The sequence below is a fragment of the Apodemus sylvaticus genome, chromosome 5 (assembly GCF_947179515.1).
Source record: "Apodemus sylvaticus chromosome 5, mApoSyl1.1, whole genome shotgun sequence".
In the NCBI taxonomy this organism is placed as follows: domain Eukaryota; kingdom Metazoa; phylum Chordata; class Mammalia; order Rodentia; family Muridae; genus Apodemus; species Apodemus sylvaticus.
Genome location: NC_067476.1, coordinates 109,208,247 through 109,233,961, shown reverse-complemented (window position 1 = coordinate 109,233,961; position 25,715 = coordinate 109,208,247). Strand labels below are relative to the sequence as shown.

Sequence of the window (25,715 nt, the reverse complement as noted above, 5' to 3'; positions counted from 1 at the left end):
CAGGTCCAGACACTAAACTAATGCAGAACAGTGGTAAGACAAAGTTTAAAAGGACAAGCATTGACAGATTGATGAATACCCTAGTCCTGTGGGTAAGTTTCTGACAAGGTGATGAGAACTGTTGTGCTATGGATGAGTCATTAAGAGGTTGACATGTACTCTAGTACTATGGGTTGAGTCCCTGATAGGCTGATACATATTCTAGTGCTATGGCTAAGTCACTAACAGGTTGATGAGTACTCTAGAACTGTGAACGGATCACTGACAGCTTGAGTAGGACTCTGGTTCTCTTAGTAAGAATAGTACATTTGTTTATCTGCCTGTCTAATTTGTCTATCTGTCTGTGTATGTATGTAAGTATGTATGTATGTATGTATGTATGTATGTATGTATGTATGTATCTATCTATCTATCTATCTATCTATCTATCTACCTATCATCTGTCTGTCACCTAACATCTATCATCTGCCAATCACAGTATAAATTCACTGGCAGCACCCTTGCCTTTTGTGGTAGGAAATAAGATGATCATTTGAGGAGTTTTAAATAGGGCATTTAATGCCAAACATCATTAATTTTAGTTGTTTAAAGTAATTCCAATTAATTAATTTGTATCACCAACTATTAAAAGAAGAAGTCATTATGATATAGATACAAACTGGTAGTGTATGGGGGATACACGGTTCAATTTTTCTCTTACACCTGATTTTTCTAATAAACTTTCAGTAAGTCTTTTCACCTTTGTCTTCATATGCTTCTGTTTCATTTATGATAATGAAGAAGGAAATAGTTCTAGTAACTATATCAGTAACAGTCTTGCTTGGAGAAAAAAATGGCCACTTTGTTACTTTGTAGAGCCTTTTCTGCCTCAAGAGTGGCTAGTGTGAACTCCTGATACAGAAGCAGAACAAGTCACCACAAATTCCTTCTCAAGGCACTGTCTTTGTTTCCTTCATCTGTGAGGCTGTGGCTTTGGACTCAGCACTGATGACTTCATTGTCTCTCTCATGTAATTCCAAAATGTTTGCTTTTCTAATTCTGGTAGTGACGGTGCCGTCAAAATCTGGTATACATTTTCACCTTGCCTCCCACTTATTTCAAGTATTTCAAAAAACAAAGTGTCTACATTGTGAGGTGTTTTGGCTTGCCTCCCTTCCCCTCTGTCCTTATGTAAGGATTTGTAGACAGATTTAGAGCTAAGAGTTCTGACTGGCGTGAGAAGGTGACAGGAAACATTAGTCAGTGTGTTAGTTGCTTATCTTGTTACTGTTATCACATACCCAACAAAAACAACTAAAAGCAAGAAGAAATTGGTTTGTCATACAGTTCTGGGGATGTAGTCAGTCCTGGCAGTGAAGGGGCGGCTGCAGGAGGGGGGGGGCAGCTGATCACATTGCACCCACAGTAAGGAACCTGAGAGGCATGGGTGCTTCTCAGGAGGTCTTCTCTTTCAAATACTCTGGGAACACCTGCTGGAGGTTTGCTGGCCCCTGAAGGTGGGTCTTCCCTCTTCAGTTAATCCAGTCTAGATAATCCCTTACTGACTTACCCAGAGCATGTTTCCATGGTGATTCTAAAGTCCACCAAACTGTCACCAGGGGCGAACCATTACAGTCCATTGTAGCTGGACTACAGATATAAAATGGGCTTTCCAGGGCACTGAGGTCTCACTCACAGTCTTCTGACTTCAAGCATTGAAGATATGTGATTTGTCACAGAGTAAGGGCGTGACGATAACTGGGCGATGGGGTCAGCCTACAGCATGGTCCTTTTTGTGCTTATCCTTTAATTTTGATTTTAATCTGTGGAAAATGATTGCATCTGTTTCAGAGAGAGTTAGTGAGAGAATTAAGTGAGAAGTGTGTATAAGATATCTAGCCACACCTCAGCTATAAAATGCTAACTTTTATTCATATGCCTGGTTTGTATAACTTGATTTTCAAATGACAATTTCTTATGGGAAATTGATTTGTAGGTAGATTGTATTGATTTGACTAATTGGGGATTCATGTTAACTTTAACCAAATTTCTATACTTCTATTGTTATTTCAGATTTTTGGGTTTCTGGTATGCTTGGGAATTATTCTTGCAATAGGAAATTCAATCTGGGAGAGTGAAGTTGGGGACCAGTTCAGAGCTCCCCTCTTCTGGAGAGAAAGCGAGAAGAGCTCCCTGTTCTCTGGATTCTTAACATTCTGGTCATATGTCATCATTCTCAACACGCTTGTGCCCATTTCATTATATGTGAGGTGAGGTTTACACTGTGATGAAGTCATTGTCGCTCACCCTGCATATGATCTGTGATATCCATTAGCAGTGAAGTGATTTAGCTCTTTAATCCTGTTTAACTTGTACATTTTCGTATAATGAAAAAATGCATTTTGTTTTCTTCTTGGTTAGTATGGGTTCTTAGGGATGTGCTTCTTTGGAACATATAAACTGCACTATAAACTCGTAGAATTTGGGATATTTTGAGATATGGCCTTCTACCCATTGGTCTGCTTCAGGTACCTGGATGCAGGTGCTGTCCTGTCATCCACTGCCCCTTAACATTGGGAAAAATCACCTCATCATCCACTGCTTAAGCTTCTTCACTTTAAAAAGTGGGTGAAATATAAGTCCTGCCTCATAAGATTATCCGAAGACTCGACGAATATCTGGCATACTCTAAAGCTTAATGAGCAGTAGGTTCCTTATTATTGGCAGCATCATAAAGAAATACAGAGAGGACCCCAAGTAAGGTAGGTGATGGCACCTGGCTATTGTTACGTAACTGTGGTTCATAATTCCCACCTTCCTGATTTACAGCTTCTAGATTTAGTTTCACAGAGTGATATTAAAATGGTTGGTCATAGTCTGTATCTACCTTCACCTTGTGTGTGTGTGTGTGTTCTCTTTCCCTCTCTGTGAGTAAATGTTTACTCTTTCTATGTGTTCTCTTTCTACAAACATATGCATGTTTTCTTCTCTCTCTACCCCTTCCTCTTTCTTCATACAAGTATGTGTGCGAAAGAGTGTGCACTGTAAGATTTAAATAAGTCTACCTGAGACATTCTCTATCCCACTTCTATCAAGACTGAGTCAGTCCCTGAGATCCCGGAGTGAAGACAGACTTGGATTCCCCCCCACCCCCACCCCCGCTTGCCATCAGTACTAACAGTATACAAAGCCACCAGCTCTGACTCTCCTCTAATTATGAGTAACTTCTTTTTTCTCCTTCCAAAAGCTAAGCCACAGTGAAACAAAGAAAGTTAATGAACAAAATTCATTCTTGTTTTGGATAGTGGTAAGGAAACTGAAATGTCAAGTTGTGGGAAATTGACTTGAAGTAGGGGCATGTGGCCACAACACCACAAATTGCTGCGGGCAGTCTGGAGTTGTGGGCAGCCTGGACTCCGTGTAGTCTGTATTCTACTGGCTCATCAGACTTCAATACTGAGAGTCTGTCATGCTTGAATCCCATTATAAAGCCTGTAGTAAATGCTGTTCTTTGCCAGAAAAGCTATGATCAACTTTGTTGCTTTCTGTTAATGTCCTAATAATTAATCCTACATAAATGTACCATCTGCCCATGTGCACAGTGGCTTGTCATTTGCATATGTGCACACAGAGTTTATGTTCTTGTGGAGAACATGTACTCTTTGTATTTTCTTTGTACTCTGGCTTTTCTTATTTAATGATTTGAAAGATTTTTAAAAATTTTTTTTAAAAAAATCATGGCTAGGTCCTCATGTTAGCATTTCTTTTACTTTTAGTGTGTACTTGTTAACAAAACCCACATTTATAATATTAGAAGCTCAGGTTTTGGTCTTGCTTTGGTAATAATATCCCTGACCTTCGAGAAAGTCTTTGGCTTCTCTTTGGCTTGTGTTTGTCAGATATGTGCTGCTCTATAAAATAAGATGAGGACATTAAAAATGATTGATTTTTAGATTAATTTTTATTAAAATAGCACCCAACTTTGATCTATGTGTTCATAATCATTTATATCTGATATTGGTGCAGTGCTTCATTGCTTGAAACTAGTTCCTTCTGTATGCTTTTTATGATTTCAAAACTGCTCTCAGCTGTTCTATAATCTGACGTAAATCTGAGGCCGTGCCGCATCCATGGATGGCTCTGCTTCCTTTCTTTTTTAATTTTTTGCATAAAGCACTAAACATACTTTATCTTACTTATGTATCCCCCAAATCTTCTGAAGCAGCTCTTGCTGAAATGAGTTGATTCGCTCAGGATTACTAGTTAATTAGGTCAGAATGAAGATCTAAATCTGCCTTGTCTGACATTTGCACCTTGTTTTCCCCTCGCTGAATAACTGATTCTGACCTCAACTTGAGAGGAAAAGCATTTCAAGAAATTTCAAGCTGTTTGGTCCTGAGTGCTCAAACACTGTGATATAGGAACAGGAACAGGTGTGTCTATGACAGGGCTGAAGGCCTCCCACAAAAGCCCCATTAGGCTTTTGGATAAGGTACAATACATAAACTAATGCCATATGCTGAAAGTCCATGATTCGCTTTCAACAGTTAACAATTCCAGGTGAGCAGAGACAGTTATTTTTATATTTCCATGCTGGCAGTGTGTTTATGCATTAAGAAAGATCCAGCCACAGGTTATGTGTATGTGTGTGTATGTGTAAGTGCCCACGTGTGTATGTCTCCCTCTATGTATGTGTATGCATGTGCATGTATATCTCTCCTTGCATGTATGTGTGTGTACACACGCATGTGTATGTGTACATGTGTGCATGCATGTGTGAATGTGTGAGTGTATGTGTATGTCTCTATGTATGTAATGTATGTGCATGTGTGTGTGTGCATGTGTATGTGTATGTGTGTGTGTGTCTGTGTGTGAAAGACAGGACTACATGTAGTATGACCACTCCCCTAAACCCTCTCTTCCCAAGCAAAAAGGAGATCTATCTTCTTTATAGATTATTTTAAGGCTCAGGAATTTAAATGCATTTTGCAGATTTCCATTGGCTTGTACTGCATCAAGGGAGAATCAAAACACAACTATAAAACTGCTTTGAATTTACAAGGAGCTACCAGGTTTGCATACAATTCAAAGCTTTGAGTGATTTTTTTTGCAGAGTGACCCTCCTTTTGGGGCAATATGTCATCCAGGTTTTTCAGGGAATGCTCATGAGTACTGGTCGTACTGAACATTACATGTCCATTTCTCCTGTTTTATGCATAAGTATCTATAAAAAGTTTAACTTAAATATCAGGCACAGTTATAGATTAACAATAAACTGAACAAGTGTAAAAATTATATTCACGTATTATAGTAAAAGTTATATTAGCATGGCTTTCCTATTTCAAAGTGTTACATTGTTCTCTGTGTACCCCTGCTTCGATATATAATGATGTCATGTCAGAAGGAAAGGACAAAGTGTGGTGGATGACTTAGGCATTGTGATGATGTTACCTGGACACGGACACTGCAATGCCATGCTAATAGATCTGGTAGCTAAGATGGCTGTTGTGTGATGAGTGGATGTGTATGCTGAGGGATGGACCAACCAAGGATCCATCACAGTTCAGTTGTGGTAGATCCAGACAGAGCAGGATGGAATGGGGTAACATTTCATCCTTTAGGAGCACTACACAACTTGCAGCAAAAATTGTTTAATTTTGGAATTTTCCATTAAATATGTTTTGGATATAGTTTATTGTAGGTAACTTAAACTATAGGAAGTGAACCTCCAGTAAGGAGATATTATTATGTAATACCATCATGAAGGACAGATTTGCACTGTCTGTAATAGATGCTGGGATTCTGGTTATAACTCATGGCTAGTGTGTGTGTGTGTGTGTGTGTGAGAGAGAGAGAGAGAGAGAGAGAGAGAGAGAGAGAGAGAGAGAGAGAGAGACTTGGGTTAGTTACTTAATCTTGCAAGCCATAGTTTCTTAATTGGTGAAGTTAAAGTCTAGAGGGCCAGGACCTACTCATTTAACCCCCTCTGCCCGTTTAGGGCAGGTTAGGGGATTGGCCTGGACTGTTATGAGTCCTAACACTTTCCCAGTTAAAGGAATAGGGAAATGGTAAGCTACTCTGCAAAAACTCGAGTCAGAGTGGCTAGTTAGGAATGCAGGGAGAGGGCAGAAAAGTAAAACGCACACTAAAATATATAAGCACATGCAGAATTAAGATCTGTTTATCTTTCTATCATATTATTTTATGTAGTCATTGTGTGATTTTAGTTTGGGAGAAACTCAGAGATGACCTGCCCTCATGTTGCTCCGAGAGGGAAGTATTGGGCCCAGCTCTCAGAACTAGATGCACAGCATTCAGAATTCTCATGCACCATCTAGCCTTCTTCCCGTAAAGATAAGAAATCCCACTCAGATCAGAAATAAACTGTAGGTTGCTGCTATTATTGGTGAAATTTTATGTTCTTTCAAATGCTCTTGTTAACATACAAAGACATGAATTGAAATTCAATGAGCAAAGACAGAACTAATTCAAACTAAAACAAACCTATTCAGAAAAAAATTATGCATACAAGTGATTAAAAACTAGGCATTCAAAATAATAATACACCCCTGATAGAGTTCAGCTAAGAATCTGATAATGTGAGTCTCACACACACACACACACATACACACACTCACACACACTCACACACACACACACATGACTTTAAAGCTTTCTTTTAGATCAGCAATAATTAAAAAACTTAGCTTATCAATAAAAATACATAATGTCCAGGAACAAATCTGTGCAGATGTGGTATGGAATTATATAAAAATAAAGCTAAGCTGAATGCATTACAATTTAAATACTTTCAAAAATGGGATTCCTGGGGGGAAAACATATCCTTATCATTGAAGCTATACTTAATTTTATGAAATATATGTATTTTTGCAAGCAGTTAACAACATAATACAAGCCTAAGAAAACCCCTTAATAAAATGTCTATGAAAACTGATACCTCACACTGTAATAATCTTTTGGGAACCCCACTTGGCATTACAGATGACAGACATTTGGACTAAGACCCTTGGCCACAGTCTTCCCCTTTCTGGAGTTTGAATGTGTAAGCCATTACTGCCCGAAGACTGTACTCTTTTCCTAGTAGATGGACAGTGAGAATCTGTTTTTAACCAGGATTGATCACAGTTTGCCTACTGCTTAGTAGAGACTTATTGCTGATTTCTTTCGAAAGTAAAACCACATCAATGTCTTAGGACACATTTCTTCCAACTAGATGTATTCCAAATATCTTCAGTAAGGAATCATTTACTCTGTGATGCGGATGGAGTTTCAAATGACCATGCCACACAAAACACTCCGTTGCAATTGTTTAATATAGAGAACCACAGGCCCTTGCCCGAGGCTTCGTGGTGAGCAGCCATATCACTTTATGATGCTGAAAGGAAATAGCTCGGGCACCAAGGCTGGTGAGCAGATTTGCAGTGGAGGCATTTCTGAAGATCACTAGGACCTAGGGACAAAGCACTTATATATATTTGTTTTTGAAAGTCTTGAGGATTTTGGCAAAGCTTTGTGTGTTCATATATTGATAGATTCTCTCTCTCTCTCCTTTCTTCCTCCCTTTCTCATGTTAATGGACCTCAGTGTGGAAGTAATCCGTCTGGGACACAGTTATTTTATAAATTGGGACCGGAAGATGTACTATGCTGCAAAAGCAATGCCTGCAGAAGCCCGAACGACCACACTCAATGAGGAGCTGGGACAGATTGAATATATTTTCTCTGACAAAACGGGGACTCTCACTCAAAACATCATGACATTTAAAAAATGTTCCATTAATGGAAGAGTCTATGGTAAGGGAATAGTTTCTCTTAATGATACTGAATAAGTAAAAACTCAACATCATTAAAAACTAATATCCCCTTACCAAACCATCGCGGTTTTCTTGTCAAGCATTAACATGCTGCTTGACAGATAATGGACACCCATAAACTAGTTACTGCACACATTTGAAGCAATCTGATGACACTTAGGATCTGTTGCCATCCGTGGGCACAGACTGTTCCCTTTGATACTCTGGTCTGTAGATTTGCTCTGTAACTGTTCCAGAGGCCAAGTTCCCTGGTGGTGTCCTAGGCAGTGTGGTTTATCTTGTTAAGCCAATGTTTGGTGCTCCCTCCTCTGTTCCCTGTGGGATCAATGTCGGTATATGTGTTTCTGAGGATTTAGTATTTCCTGAAATGCACGTTTCCTCAGGTACCTTCACTGCCAAGTTCCCCTTTGGATTCTTCTATATGGATAAATAATTGTATTTGGGGATCCAAGCATCCTTTTTGTTCCTGACCCATTTCAAGCTGGCATTGGCTAGGCTGGCTAGCAGACAATTTCTTCTGTAGAGAACAGGGAGGCCCTATGGTACCTTCGGCATGTTCCTCTGGATCTCTTACCTTAATTCACGGAGGTCATTCATTTTGTTAAGGTGTTCCAAGAGAAGGTAACTTTTCTTTGTCTCCTAATGGGAAGGAAACTTCATACTTTGCCAAATAATTTAAAGCAAGATTTGACTCTGAAGGAAAACAAGGGATCACTGTGCTATGCTCCGTCTCATTGAATTCAATCACTATCACCCACCCATGCAGTGATGGTGCCCTCCGCTCTCCTGTATCCCTAGTTCCCTAGCCCACCTTCTTTGGTAGTAGACACGAGGACTTCTGGCCTGAGCTTTCTTTCATGTCCTACAATGCCTGCTAAATAGCTAGAACCATTACTTAAAATTTATGGACATTATTTTTGAATCTAAAAATACTCCCTTGATCTGAATAGTGGTGTGTAAGTAAGAATATTTTGAATATTGGGGGATATTTTGAAATTTAGAGACCCTTTTAATTCATTTTAATCCAGTGACATGATTTCTAAGAAGCAATCTGAAATTATTAGACATGCGGACAAATAACCATTTGCTTAAATGTTTATTGTGGACTACTTTTGGAGATAACTTCTTGGTATTTTCAGGTAGAGATTTCAAGATCTTTGTAAATTTGCATACTTTAAAACTGTATGAAAGCAAGTAATTTTCCTCATAGAATACAGGAAAGGAACAGAAAGGGTTAAGCATCCTATTTTGGTCACAATTTATATATGTATTATAATTTATAATGTATTTATAACCATAAAACATACTTCTTGCACACACCAATACTTTTCAGAATTGCTTTTTTGGGTATAGCTTAATTTGATTTGAGTCATAGATATGGATTTTGGGGATTTTTAACTTTTCACTCTGACCTATTATCTTAGTTTACCATTGCTGTGATGAAACACTGTCACCAAGGCAACTGTGGGAAGAAAGTATTTATTTGGCTTACATTTCAAGATCACTGCTTATCGTCAAAGGGAGTCAGAACTTGGAGGCGGGGGCTGATGCAGAGGTCATGAAGGGGTGCTGCTTATTGGCTTGCCCTTCATGGTTGCTCAGTATGCTTTTACTAAAACTCGGAGCCACCAGCCCAGGGATGGTACCACCCAAAATTTGATGAGCCTTCCCACATTAATCACTGATTTTAAAAAAATGTCTCATAGCCTTGCTTAGAGACCAATCTTGTGGAGGCATCTTCTCAGTTGATGTTCCCTCCTCTTAGATGATTCCAGTGTATGTCAAGTTGACATAAAACTCTTCAGCACACCTATATACATCTTGTACTCAGAATTATTACATTCTTAGATTTTTTTTAATGTTTCTTCTGTTTTATCTCTAGTCCTGCAATGGGCTCTCTTTGAGGAACTTTTTAATACAAAGACACAGTTCTTCCTCTTCTTTCCATCCTTTAATTAGAATGAATGCATATGTGGTTATGATAGTGCTATGTGACTCTGAGATTTATATTTTAGGAGGTTGGCTAGGTTCATTACAATCTCAAGGACTCCTCCTGCACAACACATGAAAAGCCTTCATAAGTTAGACCTGCACTCCAGAAAAACCACAAACATTGAATATTGTAACAGGGTTACATGTGAAAGAAAAGACATGGGTGTAAATTCCCATCAAGTTGACTTCTTATAATATAGTCATCCACATTTGACTCTGATTTTCAGCTTTCTTATCCATAAAATTTGAATCAAAGTCTTACTGGTGCAAGCTTGTAAGTGATCATGCTGGTGTAAGTGTCTGATTCAGGAGGATGCAAATACCTTGCTGCTGTAAAAAGGGAATCCTAGTCAATAGTATCAACCCTTCAAGAACTAAGGGAAGTTTAGAAAAATACCCAAATTTCCAAATCCTTCCTAGACTGTGCCAGCAGCTGGGAAGCAGCTGTTCAAACATGGGAGCCTGTGAGTGACATACCACACTCAAACCATGTCATTCAGCCCTTGCTTCCTAAGTTCATGGTCATCTCATCATCCACAATGTATTTCATCAAACTTCAAAACTTCCTATAGTCTTTAACACTTGTAGTGTGCTTCAAAAGTTCAAAGTCTCTTCAAAGACTCAAAGTAATCTTGTAACTGTGACTTCCTGCAAAATAAAATATAATTATATACTTCCAACATACAACAACAGAGAACAAACATTTCCCCCTTTGGCAGCATGCATAGCATCTTCCTATATTATTAAAGCTAGTTCTCAAGGAGGAGGTTTCCAAATCAGTTCCAGATTGATTTCTCCAAGTCCTATTTCCGAAATATCTTCAGCAAAGGGCTGTGCCTTCATCTTCTAGGAGGTAACCAAGGGCAATGACAGTCTATTGTCTCACTAGCCTCTTAGACTCCCCTTGACCACCAGACCGCAAGGAGGCTTCCCATGGTAGGCACTATTTTTATTTTTTTAAGAATTATTTATCTTATGTATATGAGTACGCTGTAGCTGTCTTCAGACACACAAGAAGAGGGCATCAAATCCCATTACAGATGTTGTGAGCCACCATGTGGTTGCTGGGAATTGAACTCAGGACCTCTGGAAGAGCAGTCGGTGCTCTTAACTGCTGAGCCATCTCTCCAGCCCAAGCACTGGGTTTTTGTTAGTCTTTGTTAGCACTTTCATTTAGTGCTCCCCATTTAATTTTTTTTTTTTTTTGCTTGCTTGTTATTAGTTCTTTGGGAATTTTATGCAATGCATTTTGGTAATGAACACCCTCTCCCCTGACTCCTCCCAGATTCATTACAGCCTCCCCACCCACCCACTTGGTGTCCTACCCGCATCTTTGCTTGTCAAACGTAGCTTCTGCTGCCCACACGCTTTTGGATGTATGGCCTTTACTAGAGGATAGTATACTTACAAGAGGCTGCACCCATAATGAAAATGGACTCTCCCTCTCTCTGCCAATAGCTTCTTAGCTGGGAGTGTTACTTTGTGCCCATCTCTCCCCTCCCCCCACCACACTGGCATTTTGTATGGCCTGAGATTGTGCAGGTCTTATGTATGGTGTTTCAACTGCTGTGAGTTCCTATGTGCTTTTCTGTATCCAGAAAACAGTTTCTCTGTAGTCACCCACTTCTTATGACTCTTACAGTCTTTCTGTCCCCTTATCTGACATGATCCCTGAGCCTTGGAGGGATGGGCTGTGATATAGATGCTCTGTTTAGCATTCCACAGCCTTTTATTCTCTGTTCCTTAATCAGTTGTGGATCTGTGTTAATCACATCTACTGCAGAACAAAGTTTCTCTGATGGGGGTTGATTGATGCGCTAAGCTGGGGCCACATGTCTCACCATTTTTAATCTTTAATGTCTACATATTTAGCATATTTAACTTTATCTTAAGCATAAGCACCTCTCGATATTAATTACTATTTAGAGGGCTATACATATTGTGCCGATATTTGAATTTATATTCTATCTAGTAATAGTGCTTCAGGAAAGAGTACACTAACTGGCACCGAATATATATATATATATATATATATATATATGTATATATATATATATATATATATATATACTGAATATATATACTAACGGAGCAAGTTTTACTTATAAATATATGTATATTCACATGTATGTGCATTCAATGACAATTAATGGAAAAGAGGCCATTAATTGAAGTAGAGAAAGATGGAACATGCGGGAAGGATTGAAGGCAGGAAGGGAAGAGGGAAATGATGTAATTATATTAATCTCTCCATAGTATAAAAAAAAACCCAAACCCAAGCAAAACAAAACACTGAATTTATCCTCTAAAATTACATGTTTAGAACTAGTTTCAGTTTTACTTACTATTTATTTTCAATGTTTATTTTAGCAGGTGAAGTGCTAGATGACCCAAGCCAGAAGAAAGAAATAACTAAGGTATAGAAGAGTTGCATTTAAATTTTTTGTTTCAGTTTTGAATGGTATATGCTTTTAAAGTATGAAACTTTCTTAAAGGTTTGATTTATTCTATCCACCGTGAGGCATGTAAAAAAAAAACCAAGAAATAGATTTACATGGTTCAAAATTTCTTCTAATCAAGGTCTCTTGGCCACAGTTTCCAAATCTTTAGAGCTGTGCATGGATTCATCTTCCTGTTCAAATGGCTAGAAGAATTCAGGTCTCATATCAGTGAATTATGTGTATCATAATCATATCAAGAATTCCGTGTAGTAGGTCTCCACACTGGTGGGAAATATGACTGAAGATGACATGTGAATGCTGTGATCTTTGCTACCCACTGATTCTCAACTCTGGGGGTTGGGGAGCACAGTCTGAGGTCTTGGGGACTGCTAGGTCTTGGGGATCCCTGGGTCTTCAAGGAGACCCAGACCATCTGGTTCTCAGACTCTTGGACACCCAGATACTGGTGGATGACATGGAAGAGCTGAGAATGGAGTACCCCCTCCCCCAACCTCCTCCCCCCCCCCATCCCTGCCCTCACTCCCCAGGCTGTATCTAGCCTGGGGCCAAAGGGGAAAAGAAAGGAGAACTCTAGCTGGGTCCTGCAGAGGTGAGAGTCCTTGGCTTGTTTGGTGGGTGGCTTGACTTGGTGGAGATCATGGCTGGGAGCCCTGAAAGATCTTCGGGAGACTAGATGCGGCCCTTTAGACAAAGGACTGTACCATTGCTGCTCATGGTGGATACCAAGAAAAAGAGACAGTTTATGGTTTTAAAGCATTTATTGTCATGGAGGAGAGTTGTGATGAGTGAAACCGTACCCCACTTTCTCAGGGTGGGCCTGAGGTTAGATACCTTTTGCACAGAGGGGTGTCTGGAAAGGGGAGTTTATTAGCTAAGCCCTTCAGACCTTTAGGTACTTCAGTAAAATGGAGATTTGTCTTCAGGCTATGTGACCTATTGTCACATTTCCTACCTTTGGAGGGGCTTGGGGTGTTGCCCTTACGTGACTGATGACCACAGACTTATGGAGAGCTGCTGTCTCGTGTCAGGGGCCTGGTGTCCAGGAGAGTGGCAAAACTCCTACTGTCCCTTGCAGGGTCACTTGTAGGGTCACTGGGGTTTCAAACCTAGCTCAACCAGAGACCAGGCTGTCTTCCACACTCCCAGAGCTGCTACAAGACTCCACAGAGCTCCAGGGCTCTTTGCTATCAATGTTGGATCAAGACAACTAGTTAGGGCTCCTGTGTGCTAAGGGGTCGTGAGTGAAGTCAATACTGCTTCATGCTCCAGCCCCAAACATATATATTTGTTTTTACCTTCTGTTAGATGGTTTTGTAGGTAATTCGAACTATATAGTGATGGTTTTGCAGCTGCCTATAAATACCAGATCAGTGAATAAATAAGAGCATGCTAAGGTAGAAAGGAACATGCTGCCCAAAGCATCACTTCTTCATCCCACAAAAGCACACATCAAAACTTTTGGTCAAATCAAGAGTACATGAAAATAATCACCCCTACCCCCACCCCCTCCACACACAAAATAAGGATGGAATGGATGCAAAGGGATTCTGGACACGGCAGGGGTGTGTCCAGGTAATTGTACTTTAGTGTCTCCGTGTGATGCACATGGATTCAGACCTTGGAGCTAAAGAAAAGGAAGTCTTGCCACAATATGAGGCTAGACTGTTAACTGGATAAATACTGCTCATATGATTTCCTCTTTGGAGGGGATAATTAATTTTGGTTACAAAGTAGAAGGTCCATGTTTTCAGCCCTGGATATGCAAATAGAGAGAAAAAGCAGAGGCCAAAGCAATTGAATGGTTGTCGTGTCCTTATAAACTGAGAAGTTGAGGTACAGTCTGCTGTGAAGGGAAAGGGACATTGCGTTACTTATAAAACTGTCATAAGGTTTCTAAACTTAAGGGTTTAAATGTCTGAAAAATGGGGCATGACCACATGAAATCAACAAAAGGCCAAAAGGTAGAGTGATCAGGTTGGAGTTCTTAAATGAAAGAAGTACATAGAGAATGTGTTATGTGACACTATTTCTAAGGATATGACAGCAGACACCTACTTAGTCCAGATAGAGAACAAATGACAGACTAAAGTAGTGATAACAAGTTCCATCTTGATGAGCCAATGAGTTTTATTGGGGTTCCTTAAAGGAAAATGGATGAGGGGTTATTTACAGGAGCAAAGTAGCTCAGAGAGCTGTATCACCAGAGCCCACACTAATGTGGCAACCACCCATGACAGCTGGAAATGTGCATCTCCTACACACAGCTCAGCAGGTTGGGGCCTGTCCTTTCTAGGTAGTTCTGTTGGTCTGAGCCTTCCCAGGCAGACTGGTTGATCTCTGCCTCTTCCAGGAGGTGTTTCTGGTCTGAGAGTGCCCTTCAGGGATTCCTTACTGCTTATATACCTGTGGAGGAAAGGGTCTGTTGAATCTGGATGGCTTCAGAGACTGCTGAAGCTGTTCTGAGTTGTTTACTCACTGAGTTTTAGGATCTTCCCTGCAGGATAAAACATTTCACCCCACCCCACCTTTAACATCCTTAATAAACCTCCCTCAAAGATGGAAGGCCTTACTCTACAAGAACATGTGAATATCTACTAGAAAAACTTTTAGTTTCGAAACAATCCAGGATGAATTAGTGATTGCAGATTTTTTAAAATTAAGACAGATAATGGCAACCCATGAAATGTGTAAAAGGTTAGAAAATGGAAAAGACAACTGAATATTTTTTGAAAAAAGTTTGTTTTGGTGGTGTGGTTCTCTTACAGAAAAAGGAGGCTGTGGATTTCTCAGGCAAATCGAAATCAGAAAGAACACTCCATTTCTTTGACCACAGTCTGATGGAATCCATTGAGCTGGGGGACCCCAAGGTCCACGAATTTCTTCGCTTACTGGCGCTCTGCCATACTGTAATGTCAGAGGAGAATAGTGCAGGTAAGTGCTTGAATAGTGAGCCTTTGAAAAAGTGTAACAAAGATAAGCATTGGTATGCAAATTGAGGGATTTCTGAATTAAAGGTAGATTAGAATATTCCTTTTTACATTCAATTTTTATTTTTATTATATTCAACACAATATATGTCTTTACACCAATCATAAAAATGATGGACATGTTATTAAATGAACATAAAAAGATAAAGTCTTTTTGTTTGTTTGTTTGTTTGTTTTGTTTTTAATGGAGCTTAAAATCTTGGCTCTAGATTAGAATATTCCAAGCAAGGTTTTCTTGTCTCCAGGTTTTTGTTTGTTTTTATTCTGCATGCTTCTCAGAAGCAAGGCAGTTTTTAAAATTTTTTATTTGTTTCATTTATGTGTATGAATATCTTAGCTGCATGTATGTTTGTACACCATTTGTGTGTAGTGACCATGGGTGAGGGTCTCTGATCACCTGAAACTGGAGTTACAGACATTTGTGAGCTGCTACGTGGGTGCTAAGCATTGAACCTGGGTCCTCGGAAAGAGCAGCCCGCATTCTTAACAGCCATCACTCCAGGCCCCATAAATACATGAAAGAAAAAGAAACAGTACCAATGGAAAGCTAAAGATCCAAATATGTCCTTCAGCTGGGACGAGATGCTCCTTATGATTGAGCACCACACTTGGCTGTGAAATTCTAGTACCCGGAACATATAGGGAGATACAACACGTGTCCACAGATGGAGCTGACCAGACAGTGGGGATAAATCTCCATAGAACACCATGGTCATCACGCCAATCAAGGCCTCTTACATGCTGCGTGGTTATTTGGAGCTCGGAGTCTATATCATACAGCAAACCAGCTGGCTCACTTTACCTTTGACCCTGGGAGGCCGCTGATGTTGCCAGAAGATCGGCTTCTTCCTTCAAAGTCTAACGGTTTTCACCTGTGTGGTTTCACTTTGCTACCAAATATTAAGTTAAAATTACTACCCAAGGAAGTAATGAGGGCTGGATTAACCCATTCTTTAGATTTTAATTGCTTTCAAGATTCACATAATTATATTTATGGCTTTAATTGATCTTTATAATATTAACACCACAAGGAATCGTTGTATTCCCTTCTGGGAATTGCCTTAAGGAAGTTTCTTTCATTTCTGCCTTTTGAGTTTATTTCATTTCCCAAACCCTATTTCATTTTAATAGCACTCTCTGTTTTCCATTAATGTTATGATATTTTTTAGATCTCTTTGAGGATATTAATTATACTTAATTTGAAATTTGCTTTTGTTTCATCCAGTAAGCTGTATTTTATTGAGAGTGTTCTTTTTCTCTCTCCTCTGTGTCTCTGTGTCTCTGTTTCTCTCTGTCTCTGTCTCTCTCCCTCTTCCCCCACTCTCTTTCTCTCCCTCTCTCTTTGTGGGCCTTTCCCTCCTTCCAGCTTTCCCTCCCTCTCTCCTTTCCCCATTTTCCCTCCTCCTTTTGCATCTAACTTTAATGTTGTTCTTAAACGTTTGGTGATTTATGGTTGTCGGTTCCTCTTTGCGTGAGAGGCTTTCTGCCTGGTGAATGCCGTTTATTACAGTCGCCTGTTGCTCAAGGTCATATGGATGAGGCAGATCATGTAACTGATCTTGGGGCTGTGGGGTTTTCTGTTCTGGGAGTCATGTCACCAAGGTTACCATTTTGCTTTCCCTGAGTGGACACTAGGAGTCTGCCAGGGCTCTTATTAGCGGCAGAATTGCATACAAATTCCCTGTCTTGTTCCCCTCCTACTCTGTGGAAGTCTCACACTACTACACTCATTGAACTGTGGTCTCTGGACCCTGACTCAGATCTTAACCCTTTCCTCTTGTGGCCTGAACACAAGTATTGCTTCAGCCTATCATTCAGAGCAAGCTGGCTGAGGACGGAGCATAGTAGTCCAAGAGTGCCCAGTGGCATCTTTCTGTTAGGTTACTAATGAGGCCTCCCAAGATTCTGTTCTCATTAGTTCACTAAGTTTGTAGACTCTTTGGTGCTTTTCCTTGCCTCTGCTCTCATGTTCTTCTACAGATGTTTTGAACCATGTTTTTTTTTTTCTCTATCTTTTCTTTATTGAACAGACTCTCATTTTATCTTTCAGATAGTTCTCAAATTTGTAGATTCATTCTTCAGTTCTAGCATGTTCAAGATTACGCTATGCTGTAATTCAATGCATCAAAGCATGAATTACACACATGAATTACAAAGCACGCAGATCAGATACGCACATATACACACTGTAGCTTGGTGAGATTTGTCAGTTACAAATATCCCTAGAAACACTGCTTAGAACAAGGCATAAATCTCTTCTGTCAGTGCAGAGGTTACTCCTGCCCTTTTTATTCAGTTTCTGTAAACTCTAGCCCACCCAACCGCTGCTAAGGTTTCCATCACTAAAGATGAGTTTGTCTTCTTGTCCTCCATCTAAGCAGAATTGTCCAGTATACATTCTGTGTCATGTTCTGGTATCATGTCGTATCTCCATTGCTAGTTTCTTTCTCCTTTTTATTACGTAGCATTACTCTGTATTAACACACCACAGCCATTTCCAGTTCTCTGTTAATAACATTAGGTTGTTCTAGCTTTTGGTTGTCACAAAGACTTTTTAATGTCTTTTCAAAATTATTTGTTTAAAAACATTGGGAGGAGGATGACTAAACACTTAAGAGTGGAAATTGCCAGCTCATCATAGAAGGAAGGATACGTTTAAACTTCTGAGAAACTGTTCACCTGCTTTTGAAAACATTCTGGTATCATTTTGTATCCCTGCTGTGTGTGAATGAGAGAGCTCAGTCGCCCGTTCTCCCATCCAACATTCCCTGTGACTGCTCTTACATGCTAGCCATTCTTATGGCTGGCTACTGCCCCTGGCCACCAAAAGGGATTTCTGGAGAGAAAGGAGTCAGATATGTGAATGATTTCAACTGTTTCTAACCATTGTCTCAAGACATTAAATTCCACTTTCAGGTTCTGTTTTGAGGACATGTGAACTTGCCTTCATTTCAAAGCTTCCCTTGTGGGGTGTGCTGCCCAGGCTCAAGTGAATCCCTACATGCTAAAGAACACCCCAAGCTAAACCCTTCTATAGAAATGTCACTTATGGAGAAGATGAGAATAGAAATCCAACTTAAAATTCAGCTCATGGTGGAGGACAGTGCTGCAAGCTTGGGGCACTTGGCTCATGGGGAAGTTGCTTGGAGACACTGTGGCTTTGGTCTGTGCTAGAGTAACGTTTCAGAACAAGAGAGGGAAATCCAAGCACTTGCAGAAGTTTTTTTTCTTTACTTTTTTAGTAAAAGACAATCCAATATGTTTTAAAATTTTAAAACTCCTTTATTGCCTTGTTGTACCAATTTTAACATTTGTTGAAGCTTGATAATAGCTTGGCATATGTTTAATTTTCATAAACATTTAATAAATGCTAGAAATGAGTGTATATTCTATAATTTGGGGGTACTGTATTCTAAACCTATACATTCAACAATTACACTCGACAATTTTTAAATTATATTACTCAAATTTCTGTTCTTTTGTTTGTTTGTTTGTTGTTTATTTAGTGAGAGACTGCTATTCTGTAGCCCAGGTGATCTTTGGGCCTCAGTCTTCTAAGTGTTTTCTTAAATGTATTATTTAGATAATTTGTTTTCTCAGCTAATTAAAATATGCCATGAGCCTCTAATAGAACAGCACACTTGCATGTTGATATTTATAGCTCCACCAAAGCTTGCTTCATTAGGTTATATTTGATAATAGTTCAAACATCTGTCTTCATTAGACCACAGCCTCTATCAGTTTACCTTGACCTCACTTTTCTCCAGTCGTCATTTTTGTCTCAGAGTTCACTGTGAGTGTTTGCTCCTACTGCCTAGGTGTTTACACACTTAGCTTTTGTTAGATTTCATTTATCTCTTTGCTTATATTTTGGACACATCTCTTGTAAATGATATGTTTTAACATTTAAAAAATCAGTGTAGGCCAGGCAGTGGTGGTCCACGCCTTTAATCCCAGCACTTGGGAGGCAGAGGCAGGTGGATTTCTGAGTTCAAGGCCAGGCTGGTCTACTGAGTGAGTTCCAGGACACCCAGGGCTATACAGAGAAACCCTATCTCAAAAAACCAACTAACCAAACAAAAAATCAGTGTAGACAAAACTAAGACCAAAGGGAGCATTTGATCTGTTGTTCTTTGTCATCATTTCACTTAGTTTTAAATACTTAAAGCTCAGCTGTTGATAACATCTGGAGTCCTTTTCAACTATCCTGTTTTGTGTTTTCTTTGTCCTACCTTTCCTTTCTTAGACTCTTTTATTTTATTTTATTTTATTTTATTTTATTTTATTTTATTTTATTTTATTTTATTTTATTTTATTTTATTTTTGTCCTTTCATAGGTTGAGCCCCTTTGATTCCTGTTACTTTGAAAACAATGAACCTTTATTATTTTAGCACTTAACATTGGGCCTAAGGCTTCTTTTGAGTAAAACAAAGATCCTTTAATAGTTAACAATGCTGCCCTGGCTTATGCATCATTCTAACCATGCTTTTCATTCTTTTAAAACCTCACAGGTGCTATGTTTGTAACTGTGGTCGGTGCTTGTGTGATTCACTCCTGTGTATCTGCTTTGTGTTCCTTAACATTTGTTCCTTCTTTTATGTGTAAATGATATCTATCTATCTATCCATCCATCCATCCATCTATCCATCCATCCATCCATCCATCCTCCATCCATCCATCCATCCACCCATCCATCCATTGATCTGTAAATTTCTGCCTCCTAGTGGTAAGTTTGTAGCTTCCCTATTGCTGGTAGAACCATGAGAGACTCTGAGGTAACTATGTTATCATTGCTCCTTTTCCTTTTTAATTTTTTGAAACAGAGTCTTGCTATATTCCCCTGATTGGTGGGTGTTCACTAAGTAACTCAGGCTGAACTCAAACTCACAGAAGTCTTCCTGCTTTTGTCTTCTACCTGATTAACCTCTTCCTCGTGTTTATAAATGTATACTCAAGAGCATATGCAGAGCATGCTCTATAAAGCAACAGGAGCTTATTAATCTTAATAGTCTATACCTCTAGAACTACCATCTGTAGGAGAGAAGGCGGACAGGCCCTGGCTGGGATCCACTCTTGAGCTACAGGCTATGGCCCTGAATGTGAACATTACCCATGACCCTAGTCTTTCCTAATCTGGTGACAATCAGCCCTGTTCCTAACTGTTGGTACTCTGGACAACCAAATGCACTGAACATCCAACATTTACACTCGAACTTTTAGGGAAAAAAATCATATCTCTGTTCATGGCCTCTGACACAATTAAATCAATGAAAACAGTTATAATTCAAACATAAAGTGTCCCCTGGTGATGCGTATGTTGAGGTTTTCTCCTCAGCAGTGGCTCAACTGAGAGGTGGCTGGACATGAGGGCATTGATCTAATCCACGGATCACTTCATTCATGGATTCATGCCTGGAATGCATTACTGGATGGTGGTGGACACTAGGTTCTGAGTCTGATGTATAAGAGAGTCTCATTTCACTAAAGCACACAGAGCAGGCCAATTCCACAGATGGTAGATATAATTACAACAAATGTTTCAAGATGTCGTTTTCTCCAACTCCACTGCAAATACTGGTGTTTGGAAATAGCCATCCTGGCCACTGTTGACCTCTTTACTTCTTCCCTGTCTTGACACAGCGCCAGTCCAGCTTTCTTATACTCAACTGGTTCCTACCCCTTGCTACCCAGTGTTCCTTCCAGTTTGTCACTGCTTACTGTTCTGTTGTATATGCAAACACTTTGCTACTTGATTCTGATGTGTTTGCAGTGGTTTGAGATCCAAGATATTTTTCTATTGCTGTTGTCTTTTTTAAATAAATTCTCTCCTTATTCAGAAAAAAATAATATATGCAGGGAAGTAAGGTTTTCTTTTTCACAAGGAATCCATAGCATACCCACAGTCTACCCACTAATAGAAAAATCAATTACATAACAATTTATCTTTGAACATTATAAATAGTAAAATTTGATCTATCAATGCCTACATCTTCTGATTTATTTTTCAAACACTATAATTTTATGTAAGTGGAATTATATTTATTTTTAAGGCATTTTTTAGTCTGTCTTCTTGTCTCATTCTTTCATTCTCCTCTTAGCTCCACTCCAGCACACACACTATTAAGCAACAAGTCCTTAACATCTTGTTTGATCCTTTATATTTTGGTGTAAGTTTATATATTCAGTCTCATAAAAAGATCATTAGTGACTTAGCAGAGGAAAGGTCAGACTATGTGCTTCCCCAATCTTTGTTGTTTGATCTTTCAAATGATCATATCACCACTTTTAGCCATAGGTCCCATCAGTATAAAAATGAAAATAAGAATTTAAGTAATCATTTCTTCTAAAGGCTTACATTGAGCACCATCTGGGAATCATATGAGGGTCCTATTACAATGTTTCAGTTAGAACCTCTAGTCACTGAAAGTGAAGATCTATGATCTATCAGTCAAGAAACTTTTATCACAGTGGAGAGACAGACTCACAGTTGGACAGTTAGTCCAATAGGAAAGTTTTTAGAGTTGATGTTGGAGTTAGTTATGAAAGAATGCATTGAGATTAGCATTGGAAGTATGAACGTGAATTATTACCCTCAGCACAGAATGTGTTTGTCTCTTTTCCCTTTTAGGACAACTGGTTTACCAAGTTCAATCACCTGATGAAGGAGCTCTAGTTACTGCTGCTAGAAATTTTGGGTTCATTTTTAAGTCTCGAACCCCAGAGACAATTACAATAGAAGAATTGGGAACACCAGTTACTTATCAGTTACTTGCCTTTTTGGATTTCAACAACATCCGGAAAAGGATGTCTGTCATAGGTATGTTGGCTAGCTGCAATTATTATTGATCTTTTGATGCTTCTGTAGTTGTGTTGATGCCTTTCAAGGATAATTTGACTCTTGGCTATGTGCTACATTTTTGTATCTTTATGAACCCTTATGATCCTCAACTTGTATAGTGATCTGTGAATAAAATTCAACAAGAGTTTATTACATACCCAAAATTATTCTGAATTCTCTATCTGAAGTAACTCCAGTATACACTATTATTTTTATGCCCATTTTATAGATAATAAAACCAAGATACAGAAAAGTGCAGTGACTTACCTGAGTCCAAAAGCTGGTGACACTGTGGGGAGTAAAACCTAGAAGTCTGACTGGAGAGCTACTTAATTCTGGTTCAGGAGAGTTTTTGAACCGTGTAGCTTTTGCTGGTTGTGGTGGGCATTGCTAGCAGTTCTCATACCATTCATTATTTCTGTTCAGTATCAGTGGTCCTCCTTGTATCATTCATTATTTCTGTTCAGTATCACTTGGCATTCTCACATCATTATTTCTTCCCAGCATCACTGGCCGTTCTCATGTCATTCATTATTTCTGTTTATCCCCATCACTGGACATGATAGCTTATTAAGTACCACGTTACATCCATGCTTTTATACCTCAGTGTTAACCCTCAGCACTGTTTCTGTGTCCTCAGATGAGTCACATGCCCCCTTTTCCAATTTTCTTAATATCTCTAAGCAGGCAATTTCTTCTTTTTTATCTTTAAAAATTATATTTTTCTTCGTTCTTTGATAATTTTATAAAATGTGTTTTGGTCATATTTGCTTTCTCCCCAGTCTCCTCTCAGATCAACCTTCTCCTTCCCTATTCACCCAACTCTGCATCCTGTTTCTTTCTTTAACCTATCAAATCTGTACTGATCATATATTTTGATCATATAATCAATTTGTACTGATCATATATTCTTGGGTGTATGGCCTTCCACTGGAGTATGGTCCACTTTCCAGGGGCTACTTAAAGAAAAACGTATTCTTCCTCTCCCAGAAACTATCAATTTCAAACAGTTCCTTGGCTAGGAGACTCCATGTCCACCTCTCCACTCCATGCTGAGATTTGGTCTGCCTTGAGCGTGCACAGGGCTTCTGCATACTGTCTCAGCTGCTATGACTTCATATGTTACAGCTGCCCTGCTGTGTTTAGAAGATAGTTTCCTTGCAGTCATCCACTGTCTTTGTCTCTTAGACTCTTTCTGCTCCTTCTTCCTTAGTTATCCCTGGGCTTTGGAATGAGGGGTATGATATAGGTGTCCCATTTAGGGTTGAACATCCCACAATCTCTCATTCTCTGCATCTTGACCAGTTGTGGGTTTCCATGCTAATTACCATCTACTGAAAATAGAAGCATCTCTGGTGAGGGTAATGGCAACAGTATACCACCCTCATTTAGGACACAAGAAACTAAACTAAAAGATAAGTCATTTGTCAGAGAGTATCACAAAGCACACAAGTTTTACACAGCTAGTCAGATGCAAAGAAAATAACTAAATCTGGGGTTGTCTTCTTTAAAGTTTATCCATGGCCAAAGACATACCTCAGTGGTAAAGTACTTTCCTAGGATGCACAAGGCTCTGGGTTCAACCTCCAGCAGTGAAAAATCAAAACAACTACTCCTTAAATAAAGCTAGCCTAACTTCTTGGTAGTTCGCTTGATTTTGACACTTCCATATCTTTTATGCACTAAGAAAATGGTTCCCAGCATTAGAATAAGCTGAAAAAACTATATACAGATCACTTGGCTTTGGGAACTGGTTTGTGAATTAGTTCATTGGAGGTAGAGTCCCTAGCTTTGCATTTCTGGTAAGTTCTAAGTGATGCTGATGGTAGACCATAGGGGACCACAGACGGAGAAGCAACGCTCTAGGATAACATTTTCTCATTGTTAGTCATTTTTCATCAGAATATTTGAGATGTTTCTCAAACCCGTGTTATTCTTTGTTATTCTCCAAATTCAGTTTCTCTAGAATCTTGTCATTGTTTTCCTAAATTTTCCTTTCCAAATGCATCCTAGAATTATCTGCAAACCTAGTGTCTACTAAACCACATTTTTTTTCTCTATGCAATTCTATTGTCCTTTCCTCTTAGTTACCAGTATCATTGCCTCAGTTAGAGGTCTTGTCACTCCTTACTTGAACTGTTGCAGTGTCTTCAAAATTGCCTCCATTAAAGTAATACTCTATGCTGGCAATATGCTACTCTTCCTAAGGCCTAGACCGATCATATCACTACTTAAAAAAAGTTGGCTTCCCAGAATTCCCAGGGCAATGCTCCTTATGTGATTCTCAAGGTCACATGTAAAGTGACACCAACCTGTTTTTCTCTGCTTTCTAAACTTTGTGCTCAAGCATCATCGCAGCTCATGATTCTTGGGATGCATTATATTCTGTTATCCTCTGTGTATTTGTTGTTGTTGTTACATGTATACCTACAACAGTTCTTTTCACTAATTCCCCTTTGCTGAGAATTCCTCTTCATCTGGTAATGTACAATTTATATGCCATTTGTTTTTCTTTATCTTATGGTATTCCCCAGAAGACTTTGTTTACCACAGCACTGGGATTCTGTCTCCTGGGACTCAGGATTATCTCAGCTCATAGGTTGGGTGCTACTTGAGGTCAGGAAGCCTTATCTTTAGACTCTCCGGGGCCAAGCACTCCACAGGCATGTGATCTTTACAGAAATTCATTAAATGAAATTCTACCTAGCACTCTGTAACTTACAAACACCTTGGTCAATGCATTAAATGAATTGCAACTACGGAAAATGTATATCTCAACAATGGTAGTGTTTGGAGTCTTTACTGGAACTTAGTGTGGAGAGATTGTTCTGAGGCTACTCATTTTAATTGTTTTTATGATAACAGCTGCAGACAGCTTCCAATAGCCGAGAAGCACATAGGCAGCTCCAGGTGTTGGCTCATGGTTGCATCAGCAGGAGCTGTTCTCTCTTTACGACCCCAGGGGAGGTGAGAATGGTCCTCATCTGGCTCAGAGTGGATTTTATTTTGCTCTAAGAGTGTTGACAGAAACCTAAGTTTGTTCTGTGGGGAGAAGTTTGGCTTTTGCTCAGCATCGGTCACCATTACGGGCTGTGGGGAACTTTCAGCTTAACCGCAGACATCAGATGTCTGCCTTAATGGATCCCACATGAGGAAGGGCAGTGTTTAGCAGAGTGGGGCTCACAGGCTTTATTTTGGCTGCTTGGGTTTTAAGCATTTTAATCAGGGGTGGCAGGGGGGGGGTGGTACTCAAGAGGGACTCTGCTGGAGCTGAAACGTCTGTTTGAGTCTAGGCAGGAAACAATCCCAGCCTCCTGATTGTCATGTGGCTTATTCTATGGGGATTATACCTCTGTTAGGGTCTGACACTGCTGCTGTCTCTTCCTCAGTCTCTGTCTTATTCAGGGTTTCTATTCCTGCACAAAACATCATGACCAAGAAGCAAGTTGGGTAGGAAAGGGCTTATTCACCTTACACCTTACCACATTGCTGTTCATCACCAAAGGAAGTCAGGGCTGGAACTCACACAGGGCAGGAACCTGGAGGCAGGAGCTGATGCAGAGGCTACGGAGGGGGTGCTGCTTACCGGATTGCTTCAGCTTGCCTTCTTATAGAACCCAGG

General features: G+C 39.5%; 1 protein-coding gene across 5 annotated transcripts in view; it reads left to right on the top strand.

The window, feature by feature from the left end:
- Window positions 1–25,715, top strand: part of Atp8b4 (ATPase phospholipid transporting 8B4 (putative)) — a 192,172-nt gene that overhangs the window by 116,770 nt on the left and 49,687 nt on the right. For 4 of the 5 annotated variants that reach the window (XM_052183500.1, XM_052183502.1, XM_052183504.1 and 1 more), the window contains 6 exons: window positions 4–92; window positions 2,053–2,249; window positions 7,585–7,793; window positions 12,176–12,222; window positions 15,033–15,198; window positions 21,884–22,072. In XM_052183500.1, the coding sequence (XP_052039460.1) occupies window positions 4–92; window positions 2,053–2,249; window positions 7,585–7,793; window positions 12,176–12,222; window positions 15,033–15,198; window positions 21,884–22,072 (897 nt within the window). The remainder of the gene's footprint in view (window positions 1–3; window positions 93–2,052; window positions 2,250–7,584; window positions 7,794–12,175; window positions 12,223–15,032; window positions 15,199–21,883; window positions 22,073–25,715) is intronic. The other variant, XM_052183505.1, reaches the window with a different exon arrangement.